The sequence below is a fragment of the Vicugna pacos genome, chromosome 25 (assembly GCF_048564905.1).
Source record: "Vicugna pacos chromosome 25, VicPac4, whole genome shotgun sequence".
Lineage (NCBI taxonomy): Eukaryota > Metazoa > Chordata > Mammalia > Artiodactyla > Camelidae > Vicugna > Vicugna pacos.
Window position 1 is genome coordinate 23,639,197 of NC_133011.1, and position 18,859 is coordinate 23,658,055.

The 18,859-nt window shown below is 38.8% G+C and overlaps 1 protein-coding gene across 5 annotated transcripts in view; it reads left to right on the top strand.

The window, feature by feature from the left end:
• COLEC10 (collectin subfamily member 10) overlaps positions 1–18,859 on the top strand; it is a 407,385-nt gene that overhangs the window by 357,169 nt on the left and 31,357 nt on the right. For 3 of the 5 annotated variants that reach the window (XM_072949642.1, XM_072949643.1, XM_072949644.1), the window contains one exon: positions 11,447–11,528. In XM_072949642.1, coding sequence (XP_072805743.1) covers positions 11,447–11,528 — 82 coding nt within the window. Of the gene's footprint in view, positions 1–11,380; positions 11,529–12,989; positions 13,171–18,859 lie in introns of those variants that run through there. The other 2 variants (XM_006211432.4, XM_072949646.1) reach the window with 2 other exon arrangements.

Genomic DNA, 18,859 nt, shown 5'->3' on the forward strand with positions numbered 1-18,859 from the left:
TAATTTCTGGTGTACAGCATAGTGATTCAGTTATACATATACATATATATATATATATATATTCCTTTTCATATTCTTTTTCATTATAATCCATTATAAGGTATTCAATATAATTCCCCATGCTATACAGTAGGACTTTGTTGTTTATTTTATATATAGTAGTTAGTATCTACAAATCCCGAATGTCTTTTCGTCCTACTTTCTATTTTTTCAAGATCTAATCTCTCTGATGGTTTTAATTACAGTCTATATGTTGATGACTTTCTAATCCGTACCTCTGGTTTTGATTTCTTTTGGGCCATCAGATACCTCCCCTTGAATATTCCAGAAGGATGTTGAATTCAACATATCCAAAACTTGATCTGTCATCTTTTCTCTGAAATTTGTATTTTGTGTCTCAGTAAATGGCATCACATCTAGTTGTTCAAGCCAGGAGCCTGCAGATTGCCCTGACCCTTTTCCTTTCCTTTACCCTCCATTTCCAAGCAATTACTTCCACTTTCTTTTTTTTTTTTAATCCATTTACATCACTCGATATCCATTCTTGCTTCCAGAGCTGTGATTTACCTAATTAAACTATTTGATCTCTTAGCCTCCCTTGCTGCTAGCATAGGACATAATCCTGGCCAATGAGATATAACTGGAATTGATCCCAGAAGTTTTCCAAGATGGTTCTTTGAAAAGATGACTAAGTAGCTGTCTTTGTTTCCTCAGGTTGGTCTAAAATCTTTCCCTTCATCCTGCCTAGAATGTAGATGCAATGTTTGGAATTACAGCAGCCCTTTTGTGACTATAAGGAGAGAAGCCACATGTAAAATATGATGAAGCCGAGAAAGTAGAAGTCTTGGTCCCTGGTAATGTATGGTACTACTATGGTAGGATTCTCTGCCTTCAGATTCTTTATTATTTGAAAAAAGCAAACAAGTAAACAAACAAAAACACACTTCTTATTTCATTAAGCAAGTGACTGTTGCTGAGTTTCTATTATATGAAGCTAATGAAGGCCTGTCTCTGACACACCTCTCATATTCTGATTTTCAGGTCCAATAGCAGCATCTCCTTTCTTAAAATTCTTCAGCCGCTCCTTCTGCCCTTGGTATATTTTCCAAACTCCTAAGTAGCACCTACGATTCCTTTCAGGATCTAGTTCTTACCTTTAGCTCCAGCCTCATCTACCCCATCAAGTTCCAAACTCTAGCCTCAGTGAACTATTTTCAGTTCCCCACACACATCATTCTCTTTCTCTACCAAGACTTTGCATATGCTCCTCTGTCTGTGTGGAATGTGTTCCTTTCATTCCATCTCAACTTTACTTGGCTAATTCCAATACGTCTTCCAAAACCTGCTTATGAAACACCCCCTAAAGGAAACCTTTGCTGATCCACCGAGCCTAGGTCACCTACCTCTCATCTAGGTCTCCGTGACAATGGGATGCCTGGTATTTATCCCTATCAGAATGGGGAAAAGATAAAAAGAGCAATGGCAACTGTTTTTAAAGTTCTCTGTCTCCTCAAAAAGACAATAAATTCCTTAAGAAAGAGTCTGTGTCTTATGGACTACTGGAACCCCAGATATTGTGCTACAGTACCTGGTAAATAATACACACTTGCTGAATGAGTAGATGAATGAATGCATTTTCATCACACATATCTATCATTCAAACTCAAACTCACATCATTATGTGCCCAAATAATTATCCATTCTAATTCATCCAATATTATTCAGGAAATTGCTAGGTATAATTAATCACAGAACAAAAATAACGAAAATCAAGAACTTGCCTCGAGCTCCATTAGGACCAGAAGAGGGTATTGATCCCTTAGTAAGTAAATGTTTGGGGATACTTGTGCTCTACAGGGTAATTAATTTTTGTAATTAAGTTTATACTTAGATATATTTAAATAATACAATTTAGTAATTTTTATATATATATACCTTTTTTTCTTTTCTCTGGTTACTTTTTTATTGATTGCTTTGATTGAAAAAGCCTCACATAAAGACACTCTTTAGGGACACTACATCAGTACATACCAAACTGGAAACAAGATTGATGACTTGCTGAATCTGCAAGAACTGATTCCCAAAGTGGAGGCAAAACCAAATTGGGTCTAATTGATGATTTTCAGGCTTACAAACACTTCTTAAGAATTGTAACATTCCAAAAGTTTGGAATGTAATTTTAATGTTAGGTTTTTTTTGTTGTTGTACAGTTTTATGGAGGTATAAATTAACCACTTCAAAGTGAGGGGTTGGAATTTTTAGTATAGTTATATAGTTGTGCAACTATCACTGTCATTCACTTTCATAACACAGCTGTTGCTTCCAAAAGTTCCATTGTGCCCACGTGAACTCAATTCCTGCTTCCACCCCCAGCCTCAGGCAACCCTTCACCTGCTTTCTATCTTGAGACTCTTACCTCTTCCAGCAATTTCATGTAAAAGGAATAATATGTAGTCATTTTGTTCAGGTTTCCTCTACTTAGCATAATTTGGAGAGGAGCCATCATCCATGTTGTTGCATGTATCAGTGGTTTTTTTCTTACATTACTGATCCATTGTGTAGATACACTACTTGATGGGCAAAATCCATTCACTGCTTGATGGACATATGTACTGTTTCTAACTTTTGACTCTTATGAGTAATACTGCTATGAACATTCATGTACATGTACTTGTGTGGACGTATGTTTTCACTTCTCTGGGGTAGCTATCAAAGAGTTGAGCTGCTGGCTTATATTTTAAGTTTATATTTAACTTTTAAAGAAACTGCCAGTCTGTTTTCCAAAGTGATGGTACCATTTTACTTCCATCCCTGTAATGAATGAGGATAATAGTTTATTACATCCAAGCCAACACTTAATACTATCACTTTTTTATTTTATTGTGGCTAGTCTAATCTTTGTGTAATGATATCTCATTGGAATTTAAGGAGTAACAACATTGAGCATCTTTTCATACATATATTAGCTATTTGTCTTCTTTGTAGAAATGTCTGTTCAAGTGCTTAGCTCATGTTTTTTACTTAGATACTTGTACTATTATTATTCAGTTGGTTACAAGTTCTTTATTGAATATATGATTTGCAAATATTTTCCTCCAATCTATGACTTATCTGTTTATTCTTAATGATGTGTGTGCTTAAGCACAAATGTTTTAAATTTGGAAGTACTATAATTTATCATTTTTTACGGACCATGGCTTTGGTGTAATATCTAAGAAATTTTTTGCCTAGCCCAATGTCACAAAGATCTTCTTTTATATTTCCTTCTGTAAGTTTTATAGTTTTGTCTCATATTTCAGTTGTTGATCCATTTTGAGTTAATTTTTAGTACAGTGTAAGTTGTGGTTCTACGTTCATTTCTTTTCATGTGGCAATCCCATTTTCCATATGGCATCATTTGTTAAAAAGACTATCGTTTTCCCCACTGAATTGCCTTAGTAGTTTTGCCAACAATCAATGTGAGGATTTATTTCTGTACTCACTAGTTGGTTACATTAATCTATAAGTGTGTTTTCACACACTCTACTCCATATTGAATCTGTGTGGCAGCAAAGATGCTGGATTTTTTGGCTGTCTTTGTGCTTATAAAACTGCTATTCTCACTACCTGAGATGGGGGAGGAATGCAGTTGGCTTCACGCATGAAGGACTCATACTTTCACTGTTCTTACACAAAGCATTGACATCTTTTCAAAAATAAATGCTTCTAAACTTGTTGTCTGCTTTGATCAGTTTTCAGAGCCCTGAAATGTTATTTTTAATAACTTTGTCTAGTCTCATGCACATGATGTGGAAAGGATGCTCTGATCTCTTCCTGTGGCCATAGGTGGAACTCCTTCCCCAAGACCAATCTTAGGAGGAGGAATATGCTTGCTGAACCACATCTTAAGACACCTGCCCATAGGAGCTGCTTCAAGCTGTATCATTAGGTAATCTTTGGATATCGGAGTCGATATGGCAGATTGAATCTATTTGTTTGTGCTCTGTTCACTCCAGAATGTCACCAAAATAGCAGTGATGGAGTGAAAAATAATAATAAACACAATGAAAGAGACTACAGAGAAGAGGCAGCAACAGAAAAGTGACTGCAGATAACCCAGTGCAGTAAATGCAAAAAGGGCCACATAAAGGGCATTATTACTGAAATTTCTGAACATGAGATATGAAGAAATGCTCCTAAAAGCTTCTGGAGAGGGGAAAACAGTATTCTGTACAAAGTGTAGACAGCAACACAGGAAGCTAGAAGAAACTAGAACAATATTTTCACACCTGAGGGTGAACATTGCTTTCAACCTGGGATCCTATACCCAATTAAAATGTCACATAATTGGGAGGTAGCATTATTATATTTTCAGGAATGCAGTGTCTCAAAAATATATCTGCAGCTTTACTCTTTCGGAAAATTACTGAAGGACATTCTACAGAGAATGAGGGATAAAACCAAGGAGGGAAAAAAAAGATGTGACTACAGGGAAAGGAGTTGTAATACAGATTCCTAGACAGCGGTGAAGACAAGCCTCAAGATAACAGCTCTGCCACAGGCTTAAATAATATTAGATTCAGATGGAACAAGAAACTGGAGGGCTCCAGAAGAGGGATTTCTAAGAAAAATAATGGAAACCAATTGAACATTTTATGGTTTCCATAGAACTGACAAATCTCCAAAAATTAGTAGTTATGGGACTGGTACATAGAAAGCTATGCAAAAGAAAACACAATTATCAAATCCTGTGAACACAAAGTTAGGTCAAGAAACAAAATGTAATCCTAATGCCTTATGTGACTCAGCTGTGAATACCTTTTAGTCATTATAATACAAACATTGAATACTATATTAAAATGATAATATTATTAAATTACAAAGAGAAAGAAATGGAATGTATGTGGAGGAAGATGTAGGGTTAGGTGGATGAAAGGGAAAGGAACTTCCATCTTCCATGTGGAGAAGTCAGTGAGTATCTTAACTGAAAAAAAAATTAAAATCAAGAACATCGGTACAAATTTGTTATTGAAAAATATGGAAGGATAAAAGCAGAAGCACTGGAATTATTAAAATAGCATCATTATGGGAGTAAGAATCAGGAATGGGGCTGGAACAGCAGGGGGCTGCTGTTTTATCTCATAAACTTGTAAAAACCACTTGATTTTTTTAAAAAAAAATGCTTTTATAAATTTGAGATTTAAAATGTAAGAAATAATAAAACAATTTTATGAGTGTCTGTTACCATATTGCTTTCTATAAATGTGTCATTTTAAGAGCCATTCTATTCGTTTCCATTTTTACAAACTGCATTCAATTAACTCACAAGAGAGAACTTTAATTAAGATACTTATATGTGAGCAGACAAAGGCAAAACCAGGTCCAAAGTTAAGTTACATCGCTTTGTCTGGATATTCCTTCAGGAGATGAGGTTGTCACTTTGTGATTATGCTGTTTTAACTAATAAAGCACTTCAGCCTTGGGATATGCTGGTTTAATATCCTGTTTTTCATTTCCCTCCAGATATCATCTCAGCTGGATGCACAATAATTAAAATGCACAAGAACAGATGTTCCTAGGTCCCTGTCAGGCTCTGAGTAAATGTCTTGATGTGTCATTTCTTCCCAGTAACTGTGGATGAGTATCACCGGAAAGGTGTGTTCGTCTCACAGGGCTGTCCCAAACAAATGACTGCAAACTGGGTGTCAGTAAACAACAGAAATTTACTATCTCACAGTTCTGAAGGCCAGAAGTACGAAGTCACAGTGTCCGCAGGGCTGAGCTCCTTTTGAAGCCTCTAGAGGAGGATCCTTCCCTGCTGCTTCTAGTTTCTGGTGGCTCCAGGTGTTCCTTCATAACTTTGACCTCTGCCGCTGTCTTTACATGGCCTTCTCCTTTTGTCCTCATGTCTCCTTTGAGTGTCTCTTTTAAGGAAACTTGTCTTTGGATCTAAGGACCACCCAGATGATCCAGATAATTCATCTTGAGAGCCTTAGCTTAATTACATCTGCAAAGACTCTTTAACTAAATAAGGTAATATTCACAGGTTCTGGAGATTAGAACATGGACATATCTTCTATGGGGCCACCATCCAACCCATGAAAAATGGGTAGAAGAATGGGGGGAAAACATCACTTGTTCTTCACTTTAGTGGCATGTTGTTTTAAGACAAGCACAAATCTTAAGCCTGAAATTTCAATGCTTTGGGAAATGAAAGATGAAAAATCCAGGGAAATACAGAACTACACAATTTCATAAATGAGCCACTAATTCTGGTCTTTTTAGGTTTCCCATTACCCTCTTCTAACTTTATACTGATTGATGATATATTGCTTATTTCAAAACTATGTTTTAAAGAAAAAGCAGAGTTGACTTGTACTTCTCGATGACTCCCTTTTCTAGATAACTGAGAGTAACCTCCTAAGTCTCAATAGGAATCTTTCTGCTGGGCATTAGGTATTTTTCACACACTAAAAAGAATACATTTAACATCATTTGGCAACTTCTTTTCATTTATTCAATCATCCCTCCCATTTAGAAATTTATGTCATTTGCTAATTCCGTATTTACTGGGTTATCAAGGAACCTCTACAAATTTTTTAAACAGTAGCATTGGGCTCACGACTTTCATCCATTTTCACCACCCCCTTCCAACAGTGCACAGGCAGGGGCCCCTTAATACTTCCTTCGCATTGTTTTTCTTTTCTTCATCAACACATTTCATAGTAAATTATCCTAGATTCCATCGTCTGACATGTCACACCATTCTGTTTTAACTATACTCTGGTTTAAACACTGTTTAGAACCCTTAAGATGAAATAGAGCATGTTCTTAGATGCTGAGAATAAGGAAGCAAGAGAGACATGGGTCAATGAAGGTAAGTGTTATGGTTAGTTTTCTAAAGATTGTGACTGTTCAGTAGTGAATTTCCCAGGGGTCGTGGGACTCCTTGTCGCTCCTTTCCCCTCATCTTGATGAAATCTCTTTATTGAATGGCCTCTTTCATTCCTAAGATTCTATTTATAAGTTATTAGCTTTTCAATCCCATGGCTTTTTTCTCAGCTTTCATCTTATACATCCATGCATTAATTGGGACCAATTATGTCTTTGGCCTTTCTTATTCTTTGGTTTCCATGACATTTTGCTCCCTTTCTGATCTATTTGCTGACCCTCCTTTGGAGTTCTGGCCCCTGAATATGATCTCTCTTGGCATTCAGACTCTTGAGCTTCTTTTCTCACTCAATATCCTACTCCTATCTATAGTCTCCATACTTATGACTCTCAAATTGAAATCAGAAATTCTAGATTTTCCCCTAGAATCAAGACCTGCATTCCAAATGCCTGTCTGTCATCTCCATCCTGTTATTTCCCTGAACCTTAAACTCACCCAAGCCTCATTATTTTCCCCTCAATTTTTTTTTCCTTAACCAAGGTTTCTTAGTGGCAATAATGTTTTCCCTGTCATCCAGATTGAAACTGAAAAGTTTTTTTTAAGATCACAGTTCTTGGTAAGTCCTAGCTAAAAGGAGAGCAGTCCTCTCTAGTCTATGAAAGTCCTCTTCTTTGAATATCCACTTTTATTTACAAGTGAGAAAAGGGAACTATAATTTATAAGCCAGATGAGAAAAAACATCAACCCTGGAGAACATAGTCTCCACAAGAAAGGAGAGCAGAGTATGATTATAATACCTGAGTTACTTTTAATTTTTTAAATTTTTTTATCTCTATCTATATATAGTTTTTTAAATTAAAGTATAATCAGTTTACAGTGTGTCAATTTCTGGTGTACAGCATAATGCTTCAGTCATACATGTACATATATTTGTTTTCATATTCTTTTTCAACATAAGTCATTATAAGATATTGAATATGGTTCCCTGTGCTATACAGTAGAAACTTGTTGTTTATGTATTTTATATATAGTAGTTAGTATCTGCAAATCTCGAACTCCCAGTTTATTCCTTCCCACCCTCATCTGCCCTGATAACCATAAGTTTGTTTTCTATGTCTGTGAGTCTGTTCCTGTTTTGTAAATAAGTAAATTTCTCCTTATCTGTTGATCTCAACAGTCAGTGAGTTCCCAAGTCATATACGTTTGTCTTTTTCAAGGTCAAAAGAAATGGGACCACAGATTGGGCTCTAGAGATGTTCATCACAGTGTTGTAACATGAGAAATTTCAAATTCCCAACAATAGAGCATTGATTGACCAAATCATATTTTACATATAAAGCTTATGATGAATAATCTGCACTAATTTAAATTTTGGTATAGTCTATTCATTAATATAGAAAGATATTTATATGCATTGTTGAGTTTTTGAAACAAAAATGCTGGAAAGAACAGGAATAGGACATCCCAAGGAAAAATACTGAGGACTATTGCTTCAAACTGTTACCAGTGGATTTCTGTACATAAATGTAAAGAATGTGTTTTCATTGTGTGCCGGACAATGCTTGGAAAAGAAATGAAAGACATAACATAGATTTTGAATAGTCTAAATAACTTAAAGAACACCTATTTTCAAAGAATCATAGAAAATTAAGAAAGTGCGTTAAATATCAAGTCCAAACTCACTTTATATGCCTTATGGCAGCTGAATTGGGTGCTTTGCTCAATGTCATATATCTGGTTATGACAGATGTGAAATTTGAGGCTTCTAACACCGTTCTGTTAATTCCCACTATTTTCCTATCACTGTTAACATGACAAATGCATCCAGTTTGGACATTTTAAGCATGTGTGAAAATGAATGCACCTTCAAAGCTTGAGAATATTTGGCTTTTTAAAGCAGGAATTTTTGGACATAATTTGTATTTGAATTTCTTTTGTCCCCTTCTCAATGGGTGGCTATTAGTCAGGGTCCTCCTGAGGAACAGAACAAACAGGATTTATCTCTATCTACATCTATATCTACCTGTATGTACCTGTATCTAGAGAGAGAAAGATTTATTATAAGGAACCGGCTTACATGATTATGAAGGGTGAGATGTCCCACAACCTGCCATCTGCACGCCCAGGCCCAGGAAGGCTGGGGGCATAGTTTTAGTCCAAACCCAGAGGCCTTGAGAATCAGGGGAGCCAATGGTATAAGTCCCAGTCCCAGTCCAAAGGCCCACGAACCAGGATAAATGATGCTGTAAGCTCCGGTCCAAGTGCAGGAGAAAACTCGTTCCAGCTCAGGCGCGCAGGCAGAGAGCCAGTTCTCCCTTCCCGCATCTTCCGGGTGTGCTCAGACCTCAGAGGCTTGGGTGAAGCCCACTCTCATCAGGGAGGCCAACCTGCTTTACTCCATCTTCCAGTTCAAATACTACTCTCATCTGGAAACACCCTGACAGACATGCCCAGAAAGAATGTTTAGCCAAGTGTCTGGCACCCATGAGCCAGTCAAGTTGACACGTAGACTCAACCATCACAGTGACCTTGGGCAAACTGCTTAAATCTTCTGAGCCTCAAGTGCTTTGTCTGCAAAATGAGGGGATTACTATCTATTCCACAGGGCTATTTTGATTTTGATTTAAATAAGATAAGCAGGTTTAAGAGACCAGCCCTATCCTTGCACATAATAGCTGTTCAATCCATGCCAGTTCCTTGCTCTCCCTTTCACTGTATTGCTTATGGCGAGATCAGTTTGGTCATGCTGTAAGCCTGTTGTTATGGGTGGAATTGTGTCTCCCCAGACCAAAAAAAAAAAAAAAAAAATCACATGTTAAAGTCCTAACCCCCAGTACCTCAAAATGTAACTGTGTTGAGAGGATTGTTACAGAGGTGATCAAGGTAAAATGAGATCATTAGGGTGAGTCCTAATCCATTATAAACAGCAAGCCTATAAAAAGGGAAACATTTGGACACAGACACACACACACGCACACACACACACACACACACACGGGGAATTCCATGTGAAGACTGGAGTTATGCAGTCACAAGCCAAGGCACTTCCAGAGGATGTGAAAAGGGCCTGGAACAGGTCCTTTCCTAGTGGCTTCAGAAGAGGCATGGCCTTGCCGATAATACCTTGAGCTCAGATTTCTGGCCTCCAGAATAGTGAGACGGCAAATCTTTGTTGTTTAAGCCACTCCGTTTGTGGCACTTTGTCGCAGCAGTCCTAGGACACAAATCCACATGTGTTTCTTAGCTTGACCATGACTTGCATGGGCATCTCTTTGGGATAATTCTTTATTAGTCCTTATCAGAATATGTAAGATTCTTCTTTTCCAATTTCAAAGAAAGTAGGTCCAAAACCCCTTCTGGCCTTACTTAACCCCTAATCAGCCTCCCTCTTCAGGAATGGAGAGGGTAAAATAGCTCCTTGCTCTATGATCCGATTCTAGTTTCTCAGACTCTTACTAAACCTATGCTATGCATACAGGTCATGGGTTGACGGACTAGCCAGGTAAGCGGATAGACAGGTGGACAGATGGCTGGATAGATAGGTAAAGGATAGGTAATAGATAAATGTAGAAAGACCTCTCTATTTCTGTCTTTGTATATACATCTATGTTGGCAGCTATATCATCTCTACCTGGACTGCTTTTTTAATAAATGTGATACCACACGCCTCTTTCTCCCCATTTTATCAAAAACTTGCTGCAAACATCATTTTAATGAAATTGTCATGTTGAACTCTCTCATACATTTGTACTTTCTATGATTTATCAACCATTACCCATATCCTTAGGCAACAGATGCCCCTTCTTTTGGCCACATCTTTTAAATAAAGCTTTGTCCACATTTCAGGACATTTCTTTAAGATAGTGTACCAGAAGGGCAATTCCTAGGCCAGAGACTGTAAACAGGTTTAATATTCTTGATACTTATCGCCAAATTGCTCTGCAGTCAACTTAGTGTTCTTTCCTTTGGGGTTTAATCCCAGGAGAATTCTTTGTAGAGGAAAGGGAATAAGGTCGTGGCGAGCAGTGGGAGGATGTGTTCCGCCGCCACCAGCAGGTAATGAGTATTTCCTTAGGAAAAAGCTCAAAGCCATGCACAGTGATTACCTAAAATGTAGGTAGTTCAAGAAATCTCTGGCTCAAGCTTTCAGGAGCCCCAACATTCAAATGCAATTTGGGTATGAAATTGGCTGTTCACGCACTGAGCCAAAGGTATCTCTGTCTCCTCTCATCTCTGGGGTGTTTCTACTGCCCTGCGCACTTGAGTGTTTAGTTCAGAGATAATTTTCAATAAACTGTTGTCACTTGAAAATAAACAGACTGGACAATGTACAGCTCATTTGGAATATTGAGAAAATAAACAACCCAGGAGATGCTTCCTTCCTGTCTTCACAGCCCTTTTTGGAATGTGTGTGCCAGATACTTCCCTTGTTCCCCAAAGAAGGTTTTATTTAAAATAAAGCAGTTTGTTTGGCACTTCTGGGCAACCCTTTTCTGAAGAACCACAGCAATGGGTGGCTCTGGAGCCCGGCTTGGAAGAAACCAGTTCATCCTCCTCGTGCTCTTTCTTTTCCAGATTCAGAGTCTGGGCCTGGACCTCGATGGCCGTCCTACCGCCGAAGTCTGTGCCACACACACAATTTCACCAGGACCCAAAGGTGAGGAGAGAAAAAGGAGGTTTTCACAGACAGTAAGTAAGCTCTTCGACTTCATCTCTCCACCCCACTCTAACTCTCAATGGCTTTCTCTGCTCCCCTCCCGAGAGTCCTCCCACTCTCCTTCTATCTTGGAAAATCAGTGTCTTGGTACTTATTTAAAAATCTGCCTTGATGTTGGGTGAGAGAACACTGGGAGGGGGGAGCCCCGGGGCAGGGATGTGGTGGAATCCACCCCGGGCGAGGGAAATTCCCTCTTCCAGGCTGCTCCAGGGAAGAGGTTCGAGCAGGACCTTAATCTCCAGCAGTCTTTTCCTTAAGAGTATCTCTATTCATGGGCTGTTTTTATGGTAACTGCTTTCTCAACCTGATTCTGGTAAAGCTACTAGACAAAAGCTTAGTAAAGTAAAAATGAATTCTTTTATCTATTTCATAAACGAATGGCCTCCTGGGTTCCGATGAAAAGGAAAATTTTCATCAAGGATTGGAGGTAGTATAGAAATGAACATTTCTTTATTTGAAAGTGGAGTCTTTAGGGCCAAGTGCCTTCGGCTGAAGGATGATAGGATATTGCAAACCTTTTTTTTTTCCAAGTAGAGCCAAGGTCCAAATGCGCTTCAAGCAACTGGTTGATAAAAACACTGCTGTTTTCCTGGTTTCAGCTCTGACCCTTTTGTTCTGAAAGTGGTCACTGCAGTAGAAATTGGTGCTCCCTCATTAGTAATTCATGCTGTGTTTCTCCAGGCTAGAGGGTGGAAGAATTGCAGCTGCTTAAAATTTTAAGTAGAAGAAAAGGGTCTTTAAAAAAACAAACAAACAGAAATGCATTGCCCCATGCCTGTCAGTTATTTAAATGTGTATTGCTTAAAGTGCATTTTTCTTAATCAGTGAATTAATTTCCTCCTAAGATTGCAAGCCAAGATTTAACCTTTGATACCATAAAACAAATGTGGGGAGGAACAATAAGACCCTGGGGCTTCCAAATACTTTCTTGGGTGAATAAATGAATAATGTGAGGGCAAATGTTCAGAAAAGAAAGTTTCAATTAGAAATAAAGTATTTACTTTAAACCATTACTGGACTTTTCACAGACTATAAGAAACTTTGTATTATTCTTAGAATTTCATGGAAAATACCCCAAATTTAAGTTACCCTTGTCCCTGCAAATGGGAGAATCGATTTGAGAACAGAACTGTTAGTTACATAATTTTCCTTGCGTAGAAACTGCAAGTTTCAAACTGAAAGAAGAATGGACAAAGTGTTGTCGAAATAATGTCCAAAATATAATGTATTTCAATTCAACAATTCTATTCATTCCTATTCAGCCAGCATATATTGAATAGCTGTTAAGTGCTAAGCACCATTTTAGGCGCAGGAGATGAATTAAATACTATTTATTAGTGTCAGGAGCAGTGGAGAAATAAATAGTTTAAGAGGGAGAGCAGAGGGCAATTAATATTTGTTGGACACCAGCGTGGTGTCCACCCTGAGTCCTCCTACCCTCTTTTTCTTACTTAACACAAAACTTCTCCCTTCCCATTAGAAACTGTTGAGATTTCAAGTAATGGAAACCTCTAACCCTCTTCCTGAGCCTGTGTGGAAATTAAGAGAGGATAACAAGCCAGAAATGTGACAGAATGAAGAAGTGAGTGCTCCTGGGGTGGGAAGATTTGGGAAGGAACCCTCTAGAACCCCGGGTTCCTGAACTAAGTCTGTATCAGACTTGGTGTCATGTCTTCTTCCCCTGGAGCCTGGGGAGTTGGCATCAAATGGATTCTAAGTTGCCTTCTTGTTAAAGAGAGTCCAAGATTCTGGAGGGTGCTGAATACCTACTAATTCTCAGGTATCCTGGGGGATGCTAAAGTTGTCAAGCTAACGAAGAACTTGCCCTAGAACTTGGACCTACATTTCCAGCAGGTGTTAGACTACACACTCTTGGGGTCAGGGCCCAGTTAACTCAGTTTTTTTCTTTGCACATTGCCTCTATCTGCACAGCACATGTAACCAGAGCCTCCTCATGTCTGCCCTTCCTCTGCCCCATGCGCTGTGCTGGGTGCTATAGACACTCACCCAAAACAAGATATGATCTTTTGTCTCCTCTCAACATCTACACTGCCATCTACCCTACCTCATCCCTTCATGAACATGGGGACAGCCCTCCCGAGTCCTGAAGGAGGCAGATTTGTTTATTTATCTCTACAAAAAGAAAAAGAAAAAAAAGCAAGCTTGAAATTTAAGCAAACATTTTTTTTAAAAAAGCTCGTTTATTGCTTTTGTTTAATATATTTTTCCTAAAAGCAAGCTGATCTATATTTATCTCCATGGCTAATCATCTCAGAAACTTCTAGATGCTCTGAGAAACAGACAATAAACGTTTTCCCTAAATTCATTTGGGAGACTTGGAATTAAATAAAAGTATGTAGAGCTGCAGGTGGGAGACCATTCATGGTAACCTGTCATATAATATGTTGTTTAATACATAGATATTTTCTATTGCACTATTTCCCAAGCTTGATTTAATGGGAAAAAAGAGACTGGATTCAATCTGCTTGACCTTCAGTGTGGTGCTGCATCCGTGTATGCTTTAGTTTCTCTGTTTTTTAAATGAGCTTCATTATAGACCTATTTTAAGAGTAATATCAGATAATCAATGTGAACTTTAAGCTGTGTAGACATCATAGACACTTAAATTCTGTCTATCCTTCTTCGGATTTATTGAAGTCTATTAAGTAACACTTTTGAGAATGAGCCTGGCTCTAGTTATCAATCTTTGTTGAAAGCCATTTTTATATTTCTTTCTATGCCTTAAATTTATTATTTTGTGCGGGTTAGGAGCAAAAAAATTTTTTTCTTCCATGTTGGCAGTTTAGTTAAACAATTTACGTGAAATTCTGACCTCTAGTGGTTTTACTTGAAAACAGCTATGACAAGAAATGTTAAGAAGACATGTTAAAAAGAATTATATATATGTTCATGTATAACTGAAAAATTGTGCTGAACACTGGAATTTGACACAACATTGTAAAATGATTATAAATCAATAAAAATGTTTTAAAAAAACTAAACAAACAAAAAATGCAGGCTCTACTAAAAGAATCCAGCTTAAAAAAAATTGTAAAATCAGTAAGAAATATTTGGGTGATGTGTCACAATTCCCAGGAACTTCCAAATACGTGATCTTGTTTAATTTTCACAACCGCCCTACGTGGTAGCAATTACTTTAAACTTAAAGATGAGGAAACAGTCTTAGTGAGGCCAAGTGCAGTTCCCAAGTTCTTCCACGTAGATGGAGCCCAGACCTGCAATTTGAACTTTACTCCCGGCCTCCTGGCTCCAGGTCCACTGTCATCCCATGGTATCTACCGGTTTCTATTAGAGTCATGTTTGGAAATACAGCCCACTGACCCATTTTTGATAAAATAAGAATAGGACAGTGTCTCAGAACATGGAGTTCGTGCATCCTCACAGCCCAGCCTTGTACTGGACCCTAATACGCGCTGAAAGTGAGGACGTGCTTCCTCTTGGATAATTAACTCCATCATTGTATTTGTCTGTTTGCAAATTAACGGTCTTTCACCCCATTGCTTAGTTGGGCTTCCGCCAGCTTTTTAGTTTAAGCGTTTTTTTTTTTCTTTCAGTGACATTTGTGTGTGTGTCTGTGTATGTGGCCTCAAAGGTCCTTTGTGATCCATTTGGCTTCTCCCAGCTTCTCCCGTGTTGAGCTGCTTATCCACTTGTAGTTTGCTTCAGGCACCCCTGCTCTGTCTCCCATTCCTGACCCAGGATCTCTGCACTTGACGTTCCCCCTGCCCAGCCCAGCCTTGCCCCAGATCTCCCCAGGGAGAGTTCCTTCTTCCGATTCTGGGTTTAGCTCAAATGCCATTCGCACAGTGGGGCCCTGGCTGACTACCCCTTCATTCTCTGTCATAGTTCCCAAAACACTGTATTATTTTCACAGATATTACAAAGGAAAATCCCTTCTGTGTTTATATATTTACACTCAGTCCTGGGATGCAAGCTTCGTGAAAGTAGCGCCCCCGTTCATCGGGCTGAGTGTGTTTTCCTACTGCCTAGAAGAGTTCCTGACACGTCGCAATTGCTCAAGAAATATTTTTGATTAAAGAAATGAACCCAAATTTTCCAAGATCCCCAGACAGTTCCTTGAAAATCCTTTCCAAGGATGTCCCACCATTCCCCCAAAGTGTTGCAGTGCTTCCAAGAAGACAGCTGCTCTTGGAAGCCTCTGTCGTTTCATCACTTCTTCGGTGGCCAAAGAACTCTTTCACCCCCGGCCTTGGTGCTCCGTAAGCACAGCTGTGCCCCGTCTCTGCCTGGCCTGGCCGCTAACTTGGTGACACTTCACTCAGTAGGAAAGGCTTTCCTTTGCTTCTGAGGGCATTGCAACTCCAACAAGTAACCGTCGTGACTCCTTAGCGCAAGTGGCCTGTGATGAACTCATGGGGCGGAGAAGGGCTTTCTCCCCTTCAGCATGACTGTAATGACAACCTGAGTCACGGTGCTGGGAGCAGTAATACTAACACACACTGGATGCATGCCATTGGCCGGGCACTGCCTGAGTGCTGTACCGCCATTTTTAAATTGAACTATCTCAGTAGACTTTGAGAAAGAAAACGTGCTAATTCTCATCTGACAGAGAAAGAAACTGAGGCTCAGGACTATTAAGTTACTAGCCTAAGGCCACACAGCTGGACAGTGGCAGGTTGGAACTCAATTCAATTCTAGTTGGACCCCATGCTCCAATCAGAGTGCTAAACCATCGAATCAGCTGGAAAGGCTGTATTTCTGCACCACACGGGTTTTACAGGGAAAGATGAAATAGTAACTTAAAGTTTTGCTTAAAACTCCTTTTGGAGGGGGAAGGTATAGCTCAGTGGTAGAGTGCATGCCTAGCATTTGTGAGGTCCTGGGTTCAAACCCAGTTCTTCTGTTAGAAAAATATAAATAAATAAACCTAATTACCTCCCCCACCCCCCAAAAAAAAGTTAAAAAAAAAACCTTTTGTTCCCTATGGAACTCATGCTTGAGTAAACCAGGGCACACATCTGAGTGCCAGACACTGGGAGGTACACATGGTTTTGCCATGACATAATCCTCTATCTTCTGGGATAATTTCTTTCTCAGAAAACCCCTTACCTCTAGTAAATGGACGTCTCTCTGGCCACTCAGAATTTTACTGAACATGGCTCTGGGGCCCAGCAATTGTCACACAGGCGTTACTTTCCAAGAATGTTCTCAGCCTCCAAACAGACGGCCACATTGGCCCGACAGCATCTGGATCCCTTTCACACTCAAATCGGAAGTGTCACTACCTGGAAAAATAACCATCAGAGATAACTGAGTTTTATTTTTACCCTTTTGAAACGTTAATTTTTGCGTTTGTGAAAACCCAAGCCCAGAGAGGTGAAATCACTTGTTCTAGGTCACACAGCTGCTAACTGGTGACAGGGCTAAAACTAGACCTCATCCTCCGGATTTCCAAGCCAGTCATTGTTCCCTCCCTCCACGTTACGGCATTGTCCTCACGTTTTACCATTCTCATTAGGCGTGAAATGATCCTTTCTTCGTTTTTATAAATTAACATTAGAAAAGGAGGTCAATGTCTAAACATGGTACAGAATTGTTTTAGCTCGGTCACCTTGATCTAAATTAAGCTCCTGATTTCTTTCTGGTGACTTTATCAGAGAGGTTAAGCAAGTAAGCATTTTCCCCAAACCTTTATATTAATTGTATTAACTCACTGGATTCTTTCATTAAAAGAGTTTTAATATGCATGTTATTCATAAGGACTGACCAAAATTTTAAGTGGCTAGGTTTTTCAACTTTATATTCCGGTGTGTGGGTGTTCTGAACCATTGTTTCCTCTCCTTTTCTCTTTGAATAGATGCCAAGAAAACATTTCAAGGTCAGGTCAGGAGGGGAAGAGTAAAACTCCAGTCAATCAAAATGTGGGCAAAGATGAGCCAGGCGGTACTGAATGATAATGACAAAAACAAATTAGTTTGTTTCATTTAATAGTTGTTTCCTTTACCCATGCCATTTCCCCCTCCCACCCCCAGCTCTCTTACATAATGCTTTGGCTATATATCAGTCGTCACTAGGGACTGGAGTGATAGGTACTTGCCTGTTGGTAAAGATCGTGAGCTTTGGAGACAAAATACGTAACTGTGAATTTAAGCTCTGACACTTACCTGTCTATGTGATCTTAAGCCTCCATGTCCTCACTTTTGAAGTGGAGATAATGGTATTGCCTATCTCAAAACATGTTTAGCATATAGCTCAGCTATCATCTTTTTTTTTAATTAGCTTTCATTGCTACTCCTAGTCACCATAAACCTCCTCTTTCCCCACATCCCTAAACTGCAAAGTCAACTTTTATTCATCAGACGCTCACAAACTTGAGACCACCCTTTCTCTTCACTAACGTCACTTCTTTCTGTAGTTCCCCAACTGAGCCTGGTACTTCTTATCAACTAAATAGGATTAATCATAGTGTAAATACCCCTAGGGATGCAATAGGATTAAAGGAATTAAAACACACAACCAAGACTCAGTCTTTTCATCCATAATGTGGGTTCATAATGGTGTGACTGCTTGCTTCGTAGGCTTGTGATGAGGAGACATGAGTTAAGCCATAGAAAGCACTTAGCACCATCTTTTACCCATTGTCAAGGGCTCTTTCAATATTAGAAAATCATAGATTAGCAAAACCCAAGGGAAAATAAGAACAATTTTCCTGTTTTTTTTTTTTCTTTAAGAAATATTTTCATTTAGCTACTGTCTGTGCCCCAGGCAGGCAGTTTTGTTGGTCTTCGATCACTGGCCGTATGTGAAGGCCAGACACAACTGAGATCTCATTTTTTATTTGCATTTATGAAATTCTACTTCTGGAAACTTTCTAATTCTGTCAGAAATGACTTTATTTATATTGGCCTCTCCACATCTATTTAGAATATTCTAATCATGAACCGGTCTGTCAGGTTTTTGTGCTGGAACTATAACTCCCAAAAATTCTTTAAATTTTATTTTATAGCTTTCTCTGCTCTTTTAGTAAAAAAAATTATACATATATGCAGTTAAAATTTGACACTCAGAGACTCAAGCAAAGTACCATCTAAATAATTTAATTGTTTCCAAATTGTTTATCATGATTGTTCTTGATTTGAAAACTCTGGAAGCATCATTTCAGGTCTCTTGACAATCCTTGTATCTGTGAAGTAAATGATATGAATATGAGCCTGCAGAGTTTACCAAGGGTTCATCCAGTATTTTGCTTTAGCTCCACTGACACTATAGGAATCATTACCCCGATTAAA